Source organism: Chenopodium album, chromosome 8 (assembly GCF_948465745.1).
Source record: "Chenopodium album chromosome 8, dcCheAlbu1.1, whole genome shotgun sequence".
Taxonomy (NCBI): Eukaryota; Viridiplantae; Streptophyta; class Magnoliopsida; order Caryophyllales; family Amaranthaceae; genus Chenopodium; species Chenopodium album.
Window position 1 is genome coordinate 11479202 of NC_137841.1, and position 22314 is coordinate 11501515.

Consider the following 22314-nt stretch of genomic DNA (forward strand, 5'->3'; position numbering starts at 1 on the left):
ATTTAAGAGTGGCAATTCAGCCACCCCTATTAGGATCTCACTTATCTACCACAATGATTTTATTTCACCATAATTAGTAGCCAAATAAAAAGTTAAATTTTAACTAAAAAGTGAATTGTTTTCAGACATTTTGTTTAATTTGAAGCTGAACTAAGTTTATTGAAACATTCTCCTCCATTAAAAATTTAAAATCGACTGAAATTTTTGTTAGGGGACATCGTGCAGATAAGCAAACCGAAGCTTTGTAATTCTTGTTTTAGCTGTTCCCGTCATAAATTAATGAGTTTGAATTTAGCAAATATACATTAGGTGAACGACATACATTATCAAGAATAGAATAAATCAAAGGGCTGAAATTATACTGACCTTGAAGGAGATTGTTGCGTAACACCTGCTCGTAGTAAGATCTCAAACGAAATAACATTTTTTGCACTGTACACATGGTGATTTTCAGTTGTAGGCTTTGCGAGTACCGTTACATGTTTAGAATTCCGGGTCCGAGAAAGGGTAACATATAATTGTTCATGAGAGAGGCAAGGTTGTCTAAGGTATATCCCTACTTGAGTGAGTGTTTGTCCCTGGGCCTTGTTGATTGTCATAGAAAAATAAAGCTTGATCGGGAATTGTTTTCGTTAGAACTGGAACGGGTAATTATTTGAGGCTGAGGGCTGTTATTCAATGTATGGCAGAAATACATAGTCATCAGTATGATGGCCAGTTGCAATTACACACTCAATCATGTTGGGGTAGAACCTTTTGCATATGAGTCGTGTCCCATTGTATAAGCCAGAGGCTAGGGCAAGGTTCCTCAACAGAATTACGGGGAAATTTTCCTTGAGAAGCAATTCATGTGGACTCATTCTTCCGGGGCATAAAGTGTTTAGGAATTCAGTTGTGTAAATTTTGCAATTTTCATCAAGACATCAAAACTCTTGTAGGTTACAACCTCATTAGGGTGTTTTGCAATTAGCAGAGTATTTATATCATCAACATCATCATTCAAGGGAGTCAAGATTACATGTTTAGCGAAGATGTTGGAAAAATCACCTACACTTAGTTCTTGAAATATTTGGCTGAGAAGCTAGTCGAGAGAGTAGTTTTCATCCTCAAATGGCACAACCAGTTGTCTTGGTATATGAATGTCAGCTATCTCTTCTGTTTGCATACAACCGTTCCCTAAAGCAAGCAAGAAATCAGAGAATGTAGGATCATTCCGGGCTTGCATTTTTTCACTACGACGTATTCGTTTGAAACTAGGCCATAGATAAGAAGAGACTAAGTTTGCTTTTACGGCTTCTTTTTGTGATTTTTTTTTTGTACCACAGGCAATACTTGCCGAAATTCCCCACCAAAGATGACAACCTTAGTTGTACGACTATCACATAAATCCCTAAGCAGCAAGTCTAATGACTCTACATTTTCCTTGATTGTCATTGATGCTTCATCCCAAATAATCAAGGAGCTTTCTCGTAGAAGACCAGCTAAGTTGCTTTGTTTAGACACATTGCAAGACATAGAAGCCGTATGATCTAGAGGGATTTTAAAACCCGAATGGGTTGTCCTCCTAGTGACTATGTTTGAGGTAGCGATTCTAGTGTTGGAAGAACTATTTTTCCCATTTTTCTAAAAGCAGCATACAATGCAGCGTAAAGGTATGTCTTGCCATTGCCTCCCGGATCGTCAACGAAAAATGAATCGGGTTTGTTAAGCTACACATGTTTAATTTATAAAATAATTTTATTCGTGATTTTGAATCTATGTGTCATTAAAATTTTAGATACATCAATTTTAATTCGTTATTTACTTAGGTGGCGATATAATTTGTTAATTCAAAACTAAAATATAAATCTCTTTTATCATTGGTCGAAATAAGTATATATTGTTTACATGGCCCTCCAAGTACTCCAAGTGCTCTTGAACAATGCCTACTTTATTTTTATATATAATATAGGAAAAATTGGCTTCAACACTCTGAATTATAGCAAAGTTGCACTCAGCACTATGAACTTTACGTAGTAGCCAAAACACCACCTAATATGGTGGTTGTAGCAAAGTGCGCCTTTAATGAAAGATTCTGGCAATACATGTCACCGGGAAAATTGAAAAATCAATTTTGAGTATTTTTTGCCCCTACTAGTTATGAGTGCACCCGCCACGCGGGTGCCCTCTCAATTTTGCGATATTTATTTTAATGTGTAGTAAAAAATATATAGATTGTTATTAGTATAATTATAAAGGCAATGTGGTTAGATGAAATTATATAATGTTGAAACTGTAAGATAAATGAAAATTACAAAGTGCATGTTGAAGGGACATTGGGTGAGATTAGTATTTGTGGTTTTTTAAGACGAGGATAATTTAGTATCACGGTTACTAAAACCTCCTTTGGAAATAATGGAAGAGCTTGTGTTGTTAATGTTGTGTAATCAAACAAAGAAATAAATATGAATGTTATCAAATACATTAGCTTATTTCATTGTTTTAATTGTTAAATGCTAGAGTAATAGAATATTTGTTTAGGCAAATCTTAGTAAGGACATCTAGGAATTTGCTTAAGGATTTGGGGGTAATAACAATCAGACCACAAGTATAGATTGCAATAACCAAGAGCAATGATAAAGCAATAAGTAGACAATTAAACTAAAAGGGAATAAGTTTAGAGATACAATACTGAGTAAGGATAGGCTTCCTTTTTCATCAAAGACACGATTCCGAGAGCATAAGAAAAATAATCCATTTATATTGATGTATATGTGCGTGTACATGAGTGTTAACATGTCTAATTTTGCTATTTATACCTAGGAGCCATTAGGGTTACAAAGATATCGAATATATTCAAACGTAGAAGATCTTCTTTGATTTTATTCTATTTTCCGTTTAGTAGGTGTATTCTTGGCAAGTATCTTCATGATTGATATTCTGATCTTGCTTGCCATACTTGTTCCAATCAGGCCGTCTTGTTTGTTTTAATGTATCCTTTGATCATTGGGTGATGCCCTAAACGTAATGGGTTGCTTGGCAATGAAGGCCCAACAATTGCCCCTAATTTTTATGTTCAAGCATAGAAGATGAAAATTACCTAAAGGGATCCGTTGGAAAGATATTCGAATTTTGGGAGTAATTTCAACGTTTAACAAAAATAAGGGACGTGGTGACGGTTTTAAGGCAAGTGCCTCGATAACTGTGAAGGGCGGGTTTATTTCCTTTGCAGTATTTATTGGCTGTACAGGCTTACATCAAATCACTTCACTTCTTTGCCCCAAATTCGAATTTTCTTTAGGTTTTTTCTCTCTCTTCTCTATTCTTCTCTATTTCTTTATTTTGCTTTCTTTGTGTTTTTGCGATGGGTGATACAGTGAAAGTAGTGTTTACTAGGGTTGATGAGGGTGGAAAGAAGACGACTTTTGTTGCCCATAATGTTTTCCCTGCTAAGGACGTCTACACTTCTCATATGACGAAGGAGGATGTTCAGATAATCGTCGCTGTTGCGCAATTCCCTGATGGTGTGGTGGTGAAAATCCCATCTTCTAGGGAGAGGGCGGAATGGACTGCCCCTGGTTGGGTGTGCTTCTTTCAGTACTCTTTTGTAATTGGGCATACTTTCCCTTTATCTTATCTTGTTTGTCAATTTCTATCTAGGGTTAGGGTTTTGCCTTGTCAATTATTGCCCCAAACATGGAGAGTTTTGCGAATTCTTGATTTCCTGAGTGCGAAGTTAGGCATAGAACTAGATGTAAGGGATTTGTGCTATCCTTACACAATTAGGACTAGTGGTAAAGGTCGGTTTGGGCTTTTTTTGAAGGATGGTACTGACCCCTTGGTGACGGATTTGGAGAAAGCGTTTGATAAGAAGTGGTATCACAGGTTTTTCTTTGTGAGGATTGATTCATTGGGTGATGACAATGATTTCTTGATTGACACTGTTGAGGATGAAGGTATTTATTTTCTTATTTTTTGCATTGCTCTCCTTCTTTGTTGATTTAGGCTTATTTGCATGATGGTTGCAGTGAGCAAGTTGAAGAAACGTACTCAGTCTAAGTCCTTGATTGACAAATTGTACGAGTTGAGTGTGGACAAGAGATCCTTCATCAAGTCGACGCAGCTTGAAGTGGTTGTTCATATCGAGGCTTTGGACGATTTTGACTCTGAGCAAAAGGTTACCCCTACTATGTCTTAAGGAATGTCTATCTCCTCCGTGCTGGTTTTTGTTTCTACTTATGCCTTGTTGAGGCTGTACGGCTGTTTGTTGTTTGTACTTGTTGGATTTTCCTCATACTTGTTGAGACTGTATGGCTGTTTGTTTGTTGTTGTGTTGCAGTACTTGTCCTGTTTTTGTAGATACTTCTAGGTCACTAAGGTATCAGGATTTGCTTAATTCTTCTTCCATCTTGGGTCGCATTAGGTCGTGGGCTTCTTCTAAGGGTCTAGAAGATGCCCCGGCTAATGTGATTCCACTGAGGAGTGCTCCTCCTCCGCCTCCGCCTCGTAACAACCTTAAGAGGAAATTGGAGATCCCTGCTGATGTTGACGCTGTCGACTTCTCCTATGACTCTCTAGCTCCCCATATGGGTACTTTGCTCTTCCCAGCCTTCAAGGAGTGCCAATCTTCGCAGAACTTTGCTTACCTTTCTCATGAGGCTACTGCGTAGTCCTTCCAAGTATAGTATACTCTCCCAAAAAAATATCGATAAAACGGAATGACGGGATGTTTAACTTGACTTTATTGTATGTTTGTGCAGAGTTTTCAATCATGCATAGGCGTTTTAAACAAGGGATCAGAATTCACTCAGGCTCACGATGTCATGAAGAAGGAGCGTGATACCCTTACTAACAAGTACAAGGCTGCCACTGACTCTCTGAAGGCTGAAAGGACTAAACATAAGGAGTGCCTTGCTGAATGGGATGGGTTAAAGAGTACTTTGAAGGATACTGCAAATGACTCTCTTGATGCGGCTAGCTACTATTTTGGGAAGGCACACTTGGAGATGATGGAGGATTATCAGCATGGAAAGCATGAAGCGTAGGACTATGCTATTGAGAAGGCTACTTTCGAGAAGACTTTTCCTGCAGGGACTACTGCTCTTGGCACGTTGTTGACCTATGCTGATGAGGAGGTTAATTCTCCCATGAATGAGGATGCTAAGGATGGCCCTGGAGATGGAAAGTCTGTTGTTGAGGAAGAGGTCCCTGCTGACAACATTGGAGATAATTAGTTTCTGTGGTGTTGTGTCACCTATTTACTTTAAACAATATTTATTTTCTTTTGGGATATGTCTATTTTTACTGCCTTAGTGCAATTGGATGATTTTCTTTTGTGCTACTTTGTTGCGGCTTGATGCTTTGTTTGTTTTGTTGCTTTATGCAACTAAGTAATATTAGTACCTTGTTATGCTATGTGTGTTTTTGTTACTTGTATAAATTTGTGTTTGTCATCGTATTACAGTTGTATTACAGTTGTAGTATGGATGTAATATTGCTTACAGGTACTTGTTGCTACCGTTTACTTGTTCTGTAGGCGTGGATGCTTACAGGCATACTGTGCCTTTCTGCGTTCTGCACGGCAGTGCGTCTGTTGTCCTGCAAAACAGAATTGGGTGAGGGGTGGCCGTGGGTTTCCCCAACGGCCCTCCGATGCTTAAGTTAGTACTCGTAGTAAAAAGTAAACTGAATTGAATGAGTTTAAGTAAAGAAGAGTACCTTTCCTGCTGCATCTAGTTGTTGGAGTATTTTTGTTTTGTTTTTTTTTTTTTTTTTGCTTTTTGTTCTTTTTTTGCTTTTTTTGGTTGATTTCTTTTTGTAAATTCGAAAAAGGGTTGGAATAATGTCTACATACCTTCGTTCCTCAAAAATGATAAAGTTTTAAGTGTGCTGCATTCTAGCTTCTCTGTACCTCCTTTCCTTCTGCGTTCCTGAGCCTGTAGGCTCCATTGCCGACTACCTTGATGATTTCATAGGGTCCTCCCAGTTAGATACTAGCTTTCCTGCATTTACTTCTCTTGTGTTTTCGTATACCTTTTTGAGGACCCAATCTCCTATTCTGAAAACTTTTGCTATGACATTCTTGTTGAAAGACCTTGCTACTTCTTGTTGTTAGGCTTCCATTCTCATTCTTGTGTCCTCTCTAAGCTCTTCTACAGTATCCAAATTGTTTATCAACTCGCCTTGGTTTCTTTCTTCTGTCATCAGCCCGTATCTTGAAGTGGGGACTTCTACTTCTGTTGGAATTACTGCTTCCCATCAGTACACTACTGAGAAAGGTGTATGCCCTGTAGCGCCTTTTGGAGTTGTTCTGTCTGCCCATAGTATGTTGGGTAGCTCATCTGCCCATTTCCCTTTTGTGCCTTCCAGTCTCTTCATCATGTTGCTGATTAGGACTTTTTTGCTTGACTCTGCTTGTCCATTTTCTTATGGATACCTTGGTGTAAATGTGAAGAGGGAAATGTTCCATTCCTTGCAGAATTTTTTCGTCTTGTTGCAGATGAACTAGGACCCGTTGTCAGTAATGATTTCTACTGGTACTCCAAATCTTCTTAGGATGTTCCTTTTGATAAATGAAATAACATGTTTATCTTTTATGTCCTTGTACGCTTCAGCTTCTATCCATTTTGAAAAGTAATCCATCACTGCTAGGAAATATATTCTTTGCCCTGATGATAGAGGTAGCTTCACTATATCCATTCCCCACTTCATGAATGGCCAAGGCGTCAATGTTGGGTGCAGCCCTTCAGATGGCTTATGTGTCAAAGGTGCGTGTTTTTGATATGCTAAACATTTCTTGGAGAACTCTATAACATCCTTCCTCATGTTGGGCCAATAGTACCCCATTCCGAGTGCCCCATTGGCAAGGTTCCTCCCTCATGAATGGTTTCTGCATTCGTCGTTGTGTAGAGACTGTAGAACTTGTTGTGCTTCTCCTTTTTCTAAACATCATAAGAAGGGACCTGCTGCTGACTTTTTGAAGAGCACGTTGCTGATTAGGCAATACTTAGAAGCTTTTAAAGCGAGTGATTGAGCTGTAACCTTCTCTGTTGGAGTTATTTTGTCTAAGAGATAGTCTTTGAGAGGTTTTGTCCAGCTACTATCTTCCTTCCTTGTAGGATCCGTTTGTATTTCGTAGACTTTCATAGTTAACTCCTACTCTATAGCTGGTGAGAGTACGTGTACTAATGGGATAGCTCCAAACTCATCAGGGTTAATGTTTGACCCCAAGTTTGCCAAGGCGTCTGCTTCAGTGTTCAAGTTCCTAGGTACCTGGTCTATCTTGAATTCCTTAAATTCTTTATTAAGTTTCCTTGTTACCTCCAGGTAGGCTATCATCTTGGCATCTTTTGCTGCGTATTCCCCGTTGATTTGATTCACGATGAGTAAAGAATCTGATATCACCTCTAGGTGCTGTATCTTCATGTCTCTTGCCACAGTTAGTTATGTGATTAATGCTTCATATTCGGCTTCATTATTGGTTGCTTTGAAGTTACACCTTACTTCTTGTGCTATCTTGTCTCTTTGTGGTGATGTAAAAACTACTCCTAGACCTACACCTCGTATGTTTGCCGCACAATCTGTTTGGAGTGTCCATTTCTGTGTAGCCTTTGGTTCTTGTAGGGCCAATACTTCCTTTTGTGCCTCTTCTTCAAGAGCTGGGCTGAAGTCTGTAAGAGCTTGTGACTTGATTGCGGTTTTAGGTTCGTACTATATATCATACCTGCTGAGATGTAGGGCCCACTTCTCCATTCTCCCTGACATTTCTGGCTTTCTCATGATGGCTTTGATGGGATAGTTGGTTTGTACACTATAGAGTGGCTTTTAAAGTATTGGGGGTAATTTTATTAAAGTAGTGACTAAAGCTAAGATGAATTTGTTCAAGGAGGCGTACCTTGTTTTCATACTGAGTAAGGTTTTGCTTACATAGTAGATAGGAAATTGCTCCTTGTCTTCTTCCCTGGTGAGGACTGTACTGATTGTGCCTTTAGATACTGCGAGGTACAATTGAAGTGATTCTCCCTCTTTGGGTTTGGAAAGTATCAAAGGGTTCGCTAAATACTCTTTCAACTTCTTAAAAGCTTCTTCGTGCTCTTGTTCCCATTTGAACTCTTTGTTCTTCTTCAGTACTTTATAGATAGCTTTGTTCTTGTCGGAAGATTTGGAGATGAACCTATTCAGTGCTGCTATTCTCCCTCTTAGACTCTGTACGTCTTTCTTTGACTTTGGTTGTTCTAGATCCAGGATGGCTTTGACTTGGTCTGGGCTAGCTTCTATTCCTCTTTGTGTTACCATGTAACCTAAGAATTTTCCTAATTGTACTCCGAATGTACACTTTATAGGATTCAATTTCACACCGTACTACTTCAGGATGGTGAAGGCTTCTCTGAGGTCCTTGACGTGGTCAGCTGCCATTTTGGACTTGACTACCATATCGTCTATGTAGACTTCCATTGTGTTCCCAATTTGTCATGCAAACATTTTATTTACCAACCTCTGGTACGTCGCTCCTGCATTCTTCAATCCAAAAGGCATTACCCTGTAGCAATAGATTACTTGGCTGGTAATGAAAGAAGTCTTTTCTTGATCTTCCTTGTGCATGAGGATTTGGTTGCACCCACTGTATGCGTCCATAAAGGAGAGTAGCTCATGCCCTACTGTTGCATCAACCATGGCATCAATGTGAAGTAACGGGTGTAGACACCAAATTTTGATCCCCTATTTTCCATAATTTTTTTTTTACTTTCAATTAACTAATAAATTTTGTAATTTCATAATTATAATAACAAAATTTAATTTTGCTAACGACACCCGCAATAATTAGACATAAGAGACAAGTTCAAGTAGTGTTTATTTATAATTTTGGAGTATACAAAACCCCTACAATTTGTACCCCTAATTTACGAACAAAACACGAGGAGAATTTGTAGCGTAACTCGAACCTTGTACACTCCGTGCCGGAAACTTCAAATCGTCATTTATTCATGATTATGAAAATCATTAACACCATTAGTAGCACCACTAACGCCATAATCAAAGCTAAATATAAATTTAGCACTCGAAAATGCTCGTCGAACGGAGATGGAGCTTGACGGTTTTGGTTGCCGGGAGCCATGGAAACCGAAGAGGAAAAGGCAAAGGGTGTGTTTTTTTTTTTTTTTTTTTTTGGGTAAAGGGTGATTTCGGATAAGGGAAATCTCCCTTTTATAGGGGATAAATCTTATCCGTATTTTTATCATATCCCAATTGTGTAATCGTTTAGTCTAATAATAGTAGTAAGTGTATCTTTATATAAACAATGTTGTTACCACTGACGTATGTAATAATTATGTCATTTGACATATCCTGGTCAAGAGTATCAAATATTGACCCTTTAATCTGTACAATTTTAAAAACCGTGACCGTTTATATAATATCACTTTCTAACCCCGGATGAAATTTAGCAATACTGATTTCAGGTATCCTATTGTTATTTTTACTCTAATATTTTCAATCACCTTTTAATACATAATTAATTAACTAAAAAAAAGAATTTAAAAATGTGCATGAAGCAATGACTAAGAAACAAAAATGCATGAAAATATGCATGCATACAATTACCAATGCTAAATTCATGGTTTAATAACAATAATAAGATGACAATCACTAAGACACAAAACATGCATGTAATGCATGCATGATAATTGGTAATTGCCATAAGTCACGGCTCCCTTTGTATTTTATTTTTATTTTGTTTTTTGTTGTTGTTTAACTTCCTTAATTATGACTTGTTTTAGTTCCACCAATTTCACTTTGTTAATAACATACTACTACTTCATATTACATCTTCTTCTTTCCTTTCAACTTCCCACCAAAACACCATTACCACTATACCTTCATGACTCACTTTTTTTTCCTCTGTTTTATACACTCAGAAATAACAAGTGTAAGTATGCATGCTATTTCTCTTCCTAGTTATTGCAATGATGACAATATTTGACAAGTGAAAGAGTGGCTCTAAGCAAAGATACCTCTGCCGTTACCACTCACTTGATATGTCAAATCCCTACAGAAGAAGAAAATGGTAACCGTGGTTGTAATTTAGCAACGAAAATCAGAAAATGGTGTGATATGACAATACGTTGTATCAATGAGTTGTGTTTCTTCCCAAACGGTAAGGTGATATGACCATCCACAATCAATGGCAAATAACATTTTTCTCCTTGTTATTTTCTGATAAGTGGTTTTTGTAATAGTCATGTTTAGCTATGGTAAGTTTGAAATACGAAGAGTAAATACACTCTTCGAAGGAAAGTAGTACTAATTAACAATTGTATTAAAATTATATTAGTACTTTTAATTATTTTTAGTCATTAATAATATTGTCGTTTGTTCAGTCAAATTAGTAATTAAGTTTTGCATGAAGTGGTAGGCTGTTTCTATTTGTCCTCTACCTCATTAAGACGAATTTTGGTTACAATTTCTACCTAACTCTTGTATTCGTACGTATTTATTTCGTATAACAGTATATTCTTTGTATTTTGTATTTTAGCTTCCATTTGCTCCCATATATATACCACCCCACTCTTCACGAAAGGGAGAAAAAAAAAAGATCGAAGAGAATAGTTAAGAAAGGAGCTAAAAAAAAAAAAAACTCATAAAAGAAGTCTAAATTATTTCAGCACTATAATTAGATAAAAAAAAAGGTAATCAAAATTTTTATTTTCAGTAAAAAAAAAAAAGAATATAAAAAAAAATTGTAGAAGGACTTGGCCTAAAAAAAATTAAATCGATCATTTTGACACTACCTTGACTAATTCCTCAAGATAGCTACTCAAAGCCAAAGGTAATATCTTCTTTATTTTTATTTGTGATTTCATATTATTTTTTACATACATTTACTAACTTTTCTATTTTTGTGTGTTCCATAACCTCCTAGGGCACTATACGTGTCGGTTTCCTAATTTGGAAACCAAGTAGAATTTGACCGACCGCGAGCGAGTTTGAGAGTGAGTATACATGGTTTGTTTGATTTTTTTTCTTGTATGTATCATCCTTAGGTAGAGTATGAAATGGAAGCAATGATAATTGTACAAAATGCATAAGGAAGCTCCAAAGAATGAATGATGGAATTCTAGCAAGATAGCATTTTCGACTACTTTTTTTTTATTATGTAAAAAATCGTTTTTCATCATAAAATTAAAAAATAAATTTTTTACAGTAATATTATTTATTTAGGAGTGTATGAGACTTGGAATTTTATAAAAATAAATTTTAACCAACTCACAAAAAATCAAACATTAAGACAAAGTAACACCACAAATTCCTTACTACAGGTCTGTCCATTTTCCAATTTCGACCAATTTCCTTTTTTAATAATAAAATTTGAATTAAATAACTAGAAAGTAGATTCCATAAGCTTTGTAAATTGGGGTCACACGTTCTCATAGGATAAATACTCTATTTTTTTTATGATTTTTACTAATCTAGATATTAAAATGTCAAACTGATTTGAGGCTGTTTTTCCCAACCAAGAATACTTTTTAATTTGACATATCAAATGACTTTTAAAAAGGGAGAATTTTCTACAGAGCATCTAAATTTTTGTCCTTAAAATACCATTAAAAGGACCATGCCAATTCCAAAGTACTTTGACCATTATCACCCAATTCCCCGTGAACGTCCCAAACTGGAGTGTTTTTGAAGAAAATTCATTATCTTTCATTTCAACAGTTACATGAATCTCAATTTTTCATATGTTATATAAGACTTGTAGACATTTCCAAAGATCTATCATATGCTCAAATCCGACTGTTAGAACATGATTTATGGTGTCCGAAATATTAGAGACACTTTAAACCCTTAAGCTTTTTAAGGAAAAATGGAATGAACATTATTATATAATTTGTGTCACCCTTTCTTGTATACCTCTGGTTTTTTTTAAGTCATTTGAGGAAGTTATAAATTACTCATGCCTCAAGTTGATATTAATCCAAAAAAGAGACACATTTGTATCACTTTAAGACTAACACTTTTTTATTTTTTATTTTAAAAAAAAAAAGTCTTCTTCATTCTATGGCTATATGAAAGGAGCATTATAAATAATTCATTTAGTTTGGAATAGAATGTCTTATAATTTTTAAATAAATCTTGTTTAAGTTTTAATTCCATCATCGTTCGGAAGAGCAAAATTTCCTTATGCATTTCTTAATAAAGAGACAACTAACTTTTAATTAAGCAAAATATGGCCTTACATGCTTGTATCATTTCATTAATAAAATAAATCTTTCGAGTTATGGTTTATGGCTTATATTTAAATAAGAGGGTAAAGTTGAATATTCAATCATGATAGGTTATAAGATGATCTATTTTCCGCAGAGAATTATGCTTTTAAAGTTTTATTATCTCTGATAGATCGCTTACTTAATCTAACATGATTAAGGTTTTCAACATATACTACCTATCATTTAGATTTAAGCCATATAGAATGTCCATTCTGCGTAAGTCAATTTCATACAATCTAAACACATTTCCTTCATATTCTTCTCAAATTCATACCAAATAAAATTCCTTTTTCAGCACACTCAAATAAGCCCACACAATCTCTATTTGGAAGTTGGTCAACCCTAAATAAAGTCGTTAATTGAAACGCATTTTACAAACAAAATCATTCTCCTCAAAGAAACTCCTATGGTGTCGCTGATTCTAGTGACTTACTCAACCTTGATAAATTGACCTCCACCTTGAAAGCAAGATTGCTCAACCTCATTCAAATGACCCTATATGGATCAACCACCTCTCCTAAAAAAATATATTATAAACTTTCTTGAAACCTCGTATGAAATTTTGACCATGTATAAATGGACGTTCGTAAGAACTACGTAGGGTTTTGATCCGGGAGTGGATTCAAATCCCACAATGAACGGTACGTAGTGCAACTTTAATTCTCAAACCCACCATATATCGTAAGGTTTAATTCACTTTTATTTTACATTTGAGTGTGATTGACAATGTAGAAATTTTCATGTTTTTATGCATTAGTTTAAGGAAAAGTATGTGAATAATCATAACCAATTAACAACGTATTAGTAAGAGCCTGTTCGTTAGAACAGAGGAAGAGACGAGTTCCAAACATTCGATCTTCCTAACTTATACCTCGTACCTAGATTTTTGATTTTCCGGAAGAGACGAGTTCCAAACGTTCGATCTTCCTAACTTATACCCCGTACCTAGATTTTTGATTTTCCTAAGACCATACTTATATAGTGCCTCATCTAATGGAGTCAATGTCGTTTTCTATTTGAAAACGATCATAAACAAAAAGACCTTCTCTATTCGGGCAAAAATAGAGTGGCGACTCTAATTTTTATTTTTTTTAGTCAAATTATCGACTTACGTGGGATTTTGACTTCTAATTTTAATTAGTCAAAAAATGGGTACCACAACGGGAAGGGGTCTTTTGGGCAGGCCTTGTTGATGTCTGTGAAGTTGATGCATATTCTCCATTTCCCATTTTTTTGTTTTACCACTACTACGTTGGCAAGCCACTCTGGGCACTTTACTTCTCTAATCTTTCCTGTCTTCAACAAGTTTTGAATTTCTTCGTTGATGATCTTGTTCCTTTTTGGCACAAACTTTCTTCTTTTCTTCTTCACTGGTGTATGCATTGGATCTACGCTAAGCTTGTGAGTAATTACATCTGGAAAGATTCCCTTCATATCTTCGTGAGTCCAAGCGAACACGTCCTTTTCTGCTTCTAAGAATTATGAAATTTGTTGTCGAAGGTCTGTACTCAATTCTGATCCTATCCTGACTTTCTGATCTGGATGGTTGGGGTTCAGCTGGACCTCTATTGCTTCTTGATCTTCTGCTATACTGAATTTCTCTTGGCCTAACTGACCCTCTGATTGCTATGCTGAACTTTTCTTTGCGGATGTTGCTTTCAAGGCAATCTTGTAACATTTTTTGGCTTCTTTAGGATCCCCTTTAATTTCTTGAATGCCCCACCTTTTAGGGAACTTAATGACTTGATGATAAGTATATGGGATAGCCTTCATTTAGTGTATCCATGGTCTGCCCAGAATAATATTATACGATGATTAGGTACCGATTACTAGGAACTTGACTTGCAAGTTAATCCCTTTTGCATAAGTTGCCAATGTAATTTCTCCGCTTGTTTTTTTGGTCTCTCCGCTGAAACTTACTAGCATTGTTAACTTATTGATGATGCTCTTCTCATCAATGTTCATATGTTTCAAGGTATCAATCATAATGATGTTCGTAGAGCTTTCGTTGTCAACAAGGATTATCTTGATCATGCAATTTCCTACGGGGAATGAAATGACTAGGCCATCATGATGGCCTTCTACTGCATCACTTTCTTTGAACATGATTGGGATGTCCATTGTTTACCTTGCCTTTCTATCGGGCTGATCCATATGGCTTTCTTTTGCATGCTGCTTCGCTGCTGAATATGTTAAGCCACGCACCTCTTACCCTCCTGATATAAAGCAGATTGTCTTGACGATTGGAGGAGGAGGTGGGGGGCCACCTTGCTTGGATTCATTCTCTCCTCCTAGCTTTAGTCCTATCTGACAAGAGTTCTTTGAGGTAGCCCTTCTTCAATAGGTAAGAAACTTCCTTCCTGAGCGCGACACATTCATCAGTTGTATGGCCAATATCTGAATGGATATCGTACCATCTTGATGGATCTTTCTTTTCTCCTGGCCTGTCACTCTTTCTGGGCCACTACACGGTATCTCCTATTTTGTTCAAGGTTCTGATTACACCTGCAGGGTTAACATTGAAACAATATTCATGCAATTTAGGTGGGAGTTCGGGATCTTCCCTCAAGTCTGAGAATTCTCCCTCGACAGTATTGATTGACCCTTCATCAAAACGGGAACGATGATATGGCTTGAATCAATGATCCCTTCTGGGAAAGTTATAACTCGTTCTTGGTTGGCGATCTGGATCTGGAGTCTTTCTTGTATACACATCCTCTTCAAATCTGACTTTTTCCGTAGCTTTGGCTTGTTCGTCCTCAAAGGTTGTTCAGGGATACTTTGTTAACTCTTTATAGAGTTCGCTATGATCTAGCAGCCCTCTTCTAAATGCTCCGATTGTTGTAGGATAATCACACTTATGTATTCCGATCTTTTCTCTGTTGAACATGTTAAGATAATCTCTTAGGGATTCTTCATGTCTTTGCACGACACGGTACAGATTTGAGGATTGCTTTTCGATCTTCCTGTTGCTAGCGAATTGAATCTTGAAAAGATTCACCATTCCTACAAAAGATCGAATTGTCCCATTATCTAAATTAATAAACCAAGTTAGGGCTGGACCTAACAGTGTGGCTCCAAAGCCTTTACACATGATGACTTCTCTAATATATCTAGGGATCGAGTTGGTCATCATATTCTGCTTGTAGAGGGACACGTGTTCATCAGGATCTGTTGTTCCATCGTACATGGCCATATTGGGGTGGTGAACCTCTTTGGCACCTCCACCATGGCGATCTCGTTTGAGAAGGGAGACTCGATGTAGCCATCTGTTGCTTCTTCTTCCATTGGCTTTGACACTTAGGGATCTTTGCAATCTTGGCCTCAAATGCTTTGAGGTACTCCTTGACTATATTTTCTATCTTTCCTTCCTCAGTTCCTTCCTGTTTGTTTTTCTTAAGAGTTCCTGCATCCAGAAAATCTAAGTCTATGGGTTGTTCCCTGCTATTAGAGCCCTTTTCCCCATTAGGGGTTTTGAAAGTTCCAGACATATCAAGCTGCATGGCTATACTTTCAGTGCTTTTTCTGGTATTAACAATTTTGGATGTAACTGATTGTATTTGGCTGCGGAGGGCTTCATTTTGTTTGGTTAGGCTAGTGAGCTTGGCTTCGGTTTGAACCTTTTGGGCCAACAATGTTTTGATCTGGCTTTTTTGCTGATCTAAGGTTTGATGGAATGCATTCAGTCCTTCATTTATTTCGACTATGGTGAAAGGTATTGGTTGTCCAATCATGGCGATTGTCTTGGTTTTTGGCAGATTGGTAGGTTAATTGATTATTAGCCCCACGGTGGGTGCCAAATTGTTTAGGCAAATCTTAGTAAGGAGATCTAGGAATTTGCTTAAGGATTTGGGGGTAATAACAATCAGACCACAAGTATATAATGCAATAACCAAGAGCAATGATAAAGCAATAAGTAGACAATTAAACTAAAAGGGAATAAGTTTAGAGATATAATACTGAGTAAGGATAGGCTTCCTTGTTCAGCAAAGAAATGATTCCGAGAGCATAAGTAAAATAATCAGTTTATATTGATGTATATGTGCACGTACATGATTGTTACCATGTCTAATTTTGCTATTTATACCTAGGAGCCATTAGGGCTACAAAGATATCGAATATATTCAAACGTAGAAGATCTTCTTTTATTTTATTCTATTTCCCCGTTCAGTAGGTGTATTCTTGGAAAGTATCTTCATGATTGATATTTTGATCTTGCTGGCCATACTTGTTCCATTCAGGCCGTCTTGCTTGTTTTGATGTATTATTTGATCATTGGGGGATGCCCTAAACGTACTGGGTTGCTTGGCAATATGGGCCCAACAATATTGTTTTATGTATTAAAAGTGCAAAAGCTATTTTCCATTGGTCATGCACTCTGTTCTCCTTTTTGTTTTTGGGTAATACACTAACATGATTTATTGGGCTTGATATTAAGTTTTTATTTGATAAGAATCAGTGTGATTTTGTAATATAATGAAACAAAAAAAGATTTGGATAGGAACGTAGCTTAACCTAAAGGGAAAAAAAAATCTAAACTATTCAAATAAGTGTACAAGTGTAGCCCAAAAAATAATTTGAAATTGCATTTGTATTCCTTGTTTGCACACTCCCTTAATTTTACGAAATTAAATTTGTAGTAAATAAGGTGTTATGTAACAATAGTACAAATTGTATTATTATTGTTGTTTAAAGTGTTATGTAGTAAATAAATTGTTATGTAACAACAGACCATTCTCTTTCCAAATAAGTTAGAAGCCCCGCACGGATTTTATTTCTCCATCTCACATTGCTAGCTAAGTTCTCTCCATTTGCGTCCTTTAATATAGTTTCTAACTTTCTTCCACAATTAAACACTAAGAATGGTCTTTTAAAGTGCTTCTCACCTATTCCTTCATCTATTTTCCTAAAACATCTCTCTTTCAGCTCCCTCCTTATTCTAATTATCACTAATTCTCTCTTATCCCTCTATGTTCCCCCGGCCTTGTCTCCTTGCTCTCTCTTATTTTTAATGAATTTGAAAACTATAGGTCGCATTTGCTGCCCTCTTAATTAATCTTTCCTTTATTAGCCTTAAAACGTTCTCTCACTTTCTTTCTTTATTTCTTTCCTATTCCTTCTTAATTGTACCTATTCCATGCATCCTCTTAGAAAATTTGAAAATTATTATAGGTTGCACTTGCTCATTTTCCCCCTAGTCTTTCTTCTTCTATTTTCCCCTCGGTCCCTCTATCTCGCTTTCTCCATATTTCTTCCGACCTCCCTTTCTCGCTTTTCTTCTCTCCTGGCCCTTTTTCCTCTTCAACTCCTTTTTTATTACTCTATCTTTCTTGGCCCCTTTCTCTCTTTTTGGCTTAATTTCTTATTTTTACGATCTAGTTCTATCTCTTGTGGCTTTTTTCTCTGTCTCTTTATCTTACTTCATTTTTTTTTCTCAGCCCTTCCCTTTTTCTTTTTTTCTCTTCTCCTAGCCCCTCTTTCTTCCTTTCTCTCTTTCTCTCTTTTCCTATCTCCTTCTAAGCCTTTCTTTTTCTCTAAGTTTGTTTCCCGCCCCCTCTTTTGGCATGCTTTGTCTCTATCTTTCCATGGATCCTTCTTCTTTTTCTTTTAGGCATTTTTTTCCTAATTTGATTTCACCTATCTCTCCTATCCCCTCTCTATCTCCCATCCTACTTCTTTCTCTACCTATTTCTCCTTTCCTCTTCCTTTCCCTTTCCTCCCTTTTGTCTTCATCTCTCCTTTATTGCTGTATCCTACTCACCATGCTTTGCTTCCCCTTCCCCGTTTCCTTTTCTTTAAAGTTATATATCATACTATGGCATTACACAAAAAAAAAAAAAAAAAAAAAAAAAAAACAATAACAAAAGAAAAAAATGGTGAAATTTAATGTGTTAAAATTACATTAATTGGATAGTATAAGGGTGGCTAACCATTATTAATGATGTAAGTAAGTCATTAGTTTAACATAGTTATTGGTAACTTGCTTATAAATGAGAGATTATGCCTTATGCATTTGGATAATTAATTTTGTATTAAAATGTTGTCATGTAGCTATATAGTTAGAATTACATATCTATGCAAACTAAACTGCTTATATACATTCCTAATAAAGAATTCTAATTATTAAATATGATATCAAATTCCACATTACATTAGAGAAGGGAAAAAAGGGAAAAATTCCACATTTGCACTCAAAGTTAATTGCATTAGTTCAATAATGAATTACAAAATTCAACACAAAGCATTAATTATATAAGTTAAGAATGGTCTCTTGAAATGCTTCTCACCTCTTTCATCATCTATTGCTCTAAAACTTCTCTTTCTGATGAGTGCCATTAATGGCACTCATTTGATTCTTTTTAGGGTGAATTTCATGTTGTTCTATAGCTCTTTTACTTAGCTTTTCCTTGATTTTACTCTTTATTTCTTTTTGTTTGCATTTTCTTAGTTGAATTTCTTTCTTTATGCATTTCTTGGTTTATTTTGTTATTTTTCTCTTTTATTTGCTTGTTTTCCTTTATTTTTTCAGGTTAAGGTCGTTATCCAAGTTTCCCAAGGCCTCTTCCCAAGTTTGGCATTGATTAGGATGTCTAGTGTTCTCTATTTGAAGCTCAAGCATGGAGAAGTGCAAGTTCCTAAAGTCCTTGAGCTATGCATTCAAGCCGTGAGGGAATGATTTCTAGTCTTGAACTTGCAAACATGGAGTTTAAAAACTGCAAGGTCCCGTGTTTATCAAGAGCATTAAGTGGAACGCATGAGGAGCAGCGCAATGATAGAGAAGAAGGCTGCCCTGCTCTCAGGCGCGGGCACACGTGACTATGGCGCGGCCGCACGGCCTGGTGGCGCGAGCGCGCCTCCTTCGGGTGCAGGCACCCCTGTCTGGGTCCTAGATCCTTACCCATATTTGCGCGGCCGCGCTCTCCCTTATGGTTGGCCGCGCCTGTATGCGTTTATTTGGGGACGATCTAACTAACTTCTCTTAGTTAGTTTTACTATAAATAGATTTTCTTTCTATTTTTAGAGAGAATTATTAGAGAAGGAATTCAGAAATTAGATTAGAATTAGAATTAGAATTTTAGAGAGAGAAACTCTAGATTGTAAAGAGAGAAGTTCTTGATTGTTGATTGATGATTGAAGGTTGTTAATTCTAGCATTTCCTCCATTGAATTGTAGCAAGTTTGTAAGGATTTCTTTTACTTTAATGCAGTTTTTAGCTTATCATTTCAATTGCTTTATTGATTGTTCAAGTTTGAATTAAATTTGTGATTGAATTAGTTCTATTGATATGATGATGATGAAATTGTTGATTAGCTTAGTTTTGATCTTAATTTCAATGGATTGTGAGTAGTTCTCTTGCTAGGGGAATGGTGAAGCATGTATGAGTGATGGATTGATGCTAATAGGGGGAAATTGATGGAGTTGATGTTGTGATTAAATTGGTTGATTGATTAAGTGCATGAGTGTGATTAATTGAAGAGTAGCTAACTATGATTGTTACACTAGATTGCATTGTAAGATTGCATTGATATAGAAAATTGATTTGTGGCTTGCTTTTGTCGATTGAGTAGGTTTGCAAGGTTCCTAGTTAGAGTCTCTCGTAGTTTGCGCTAGCTTGACCTCTAGGATATTAGCCTACCTTACTCTCTTGATTGCTTAGTTGATTTTCCCTCGCAACACTCGACTTAGTCATCTCCAATCCCAATTAGCTATATCCATTCCGAGTACATGCGGATCCTAACCCTAGTGCTTGTAAAATTTGATTTCATTTAGATTGATCTCACTTTATTGCTTCAAAATAGCTTAGCTTTGACTTTAGCATTCACCTCCCATTCCTAGTGGTTCGACCCTTGACTTATTCTATGGTTTGTATTGGGGTGTGTTGAGAGATTACAAATTTTGTTTTGACCAAGGGTAGATAGTTTGCAACGACCTAGTCTCGCCCTAGATAAAAAAATGGCCCCGTTGCCGGGGAATGGCGTAGATGATTGCAATTGTTGTTTAGTCTATTTCACTTTAATCTCAAAAATACAAAAAAAAATTTCTCTTTAGGCTACATTAGTAGCCGTGCTATTGATATTTGCTTTGAGTTTTTGTATGCGTAGGATAAGAGGAAGTACTTTAGTGCTATTTGAACCGAAATCAAGAGAACAATAACAAGAATAAGGGTCGTTAATCGTTCTTTGAGTCCAAGCTCTCCAAGAGAATAAATTCACCAATAAAGAGAAGAGGAGGATCAAGTAAGCATGGGAGATAATTCAGGAGTTGCTTTGAAGGAGTTGGGGACTCTCGGTGCATATAGGTTTAAAAGTTTGCCAACAACATCGACAAATGACTTTGAAATAAGACCGGCCATGATCATTTTTATTGAAAGGAGATAATTTAGTGGGCTATGATTAAGAGTCCGCTAAACCATCTCAAAGAGTCCGAGAAGTATTGTAACACTATTAAAGTGAATGGTCTTTCTCAAGAGTTTATCCGGCTCAAAATGTTCCCCTTCGCTCTCATAAGTCGAGCCTTGGAATGGTTAGACAAGGAGGTCAAGCCATATTCTCTTAGAACATGGGATGAAGTTACCAAGGAATTCTTGTCTAGGTTCTACCCCCAAAAGAAAACGGCGGAGGCAAGGGCTTTGATCCAAAGCTTCAAGCAAAAACCTAGTAAGAGCTTGTATGAAGCTTGGGAAAGGTATAAGGAGTATCAAAGAGAATGTCCCCATCATGGCATCCCAACCTATCAAATCATTCAAATTTTCTATGGAGGGTTAAATCCTCAAGTCAAAACGTGTCTTGATGCGGGAGTCGAAGGCCCAATCATTAACAAACCGAAGAAGAGGTTGTAGACATTATAGAAGATGTGGTGCGCCATTATATGGATTGGAAAGAAGGATAAAGAGAGTCTTCAAGCAAGAATGGATCAACGGTTCATTCGGTTGATCACCTTAATGCCATCAACAATCTATCCTCTCAAATTGCAAGTTTGGGGAAGGAGATGACAACAATCAAGGCCAAGCTTGAGAGTGCAACTTCCAATGCACAAGGTCATCCCTCCCACATTAAAGGGAGAGGTACATCTTCTAACTCTACTCCTCCTTCTACTTCTAATAATATGCCCAATGGATGTTTCTTTTGTGATAATTATGAGTCTTATGACCATGATGCTTCTACTTGTTGAAATGGGTTTGAAAATCTTGATGATGGTGAGAGTAGTGAATGTGAACATGTTAATTTTGTCTCGAACAATAACAATGGTTAAAGGTTTGATGGATCAAGAAACTTTCGAAATAGAAATTCTCACTAACAAGGTGGATTTGATAACTATAACAATGGTAACTATAGGAACCTCGGAAACCAAGGTTTCCGAGGCAACTATAATAACCAAGGTTATGGTAATCAAAACCAAGGCCAAGGGTATGGAAATCAAAGCCAATATCAAGGCTTTCGTGGCCAAAACCAAAATTTTGGCAACAATCAAAATCGAGGAAATTGGAACAATCAAAATAGGGGTAATTTTCAAAACAACCAAAGGGGACCCCCACCCGGATTTGGTCCAAAATCTCAAGGTGTTGGTGAAAATTCCTATTCTCAATCATCCAAGTCCAATTTGGAGGAGATAATTGAAAATCAATCAAAAATCTTGAACACCTATATGGCCGTGAGCGATAAGAAATTTAACAAGATCATGACACATAACAAAATGCTTGAGACACAAATCACCCAACTAGCAAACACTTTGAAATATTGTGCTAGTCCTTCTTCATTGCCTTCTCAAGGAGTTGATCCTAAGAAACCCGTTTATTCCATCACCATAAGGAGTGGAAGAGTTCTTGAATAGAGAGTTTCTAGGGATTGTGAGGAGGACAACAAGAGTGTTTCAAGTGAGCAAAAAGATGAAGATGTGTCAAAAGATGTGAGCAAAGAGGAGAGCCATGAGAAAAAGTAGTGTGATGAGAGAAAGCAAGAGGAAGTGAGAAAACCCGACCTTCTATATCCCCAAAAGTTTATAAGGAACAAACTAGATGAACAATTTGGGAGATTTCTTGAAATGTTAAAGGATGTCCATATTTCTATCCCTC

The 22314-nt window shown here is 36.6% G+C and overlaps 1 protein-coding gene and 1 non-coding gene across 2 annotated transcripts; both read right to left on the reverse strand.

Annotated features, from left to right (window-relative positions):
• Window positions 1-6483: 6483 nt before the first annotated feature.
• LOC145642734 (uncharacterized) lies at window positions 6484-6825 on the reverse strand. The gene has a single exon (XM_081693910.1). It carries the CDS (start codon window positions 6823-6825, stop codon window positions 6484-6486), a length of 342 nt encoding a protein of 113 aa, XP_081550036.1.
• A 14035-nt stretch (window positions 6826-20860) lies between these two features.
• LOC145557014 (small nucleolar RNA R71) lies at window positions 20861-20966 on the reverse strand. Its single transcript, XR_014092097.1, has one exon. It is a non-coding gene; the product is annotated as a small nucleolar RNA R71 (small nucleolar RNA).
• Between the last annotated feature and the right edge of the window lie 1348 nt (window positions 20967-22314).

Excerpts from the sequence above, each read along its gene's own strand:
- LOC145642734 (XM_081693910.1), bottom strand. The coding sequence starts at position 6,825 with ATGGGGTACTATTGGCCCAACATGAGGAAGGATGTTATAGAGTTCTCC.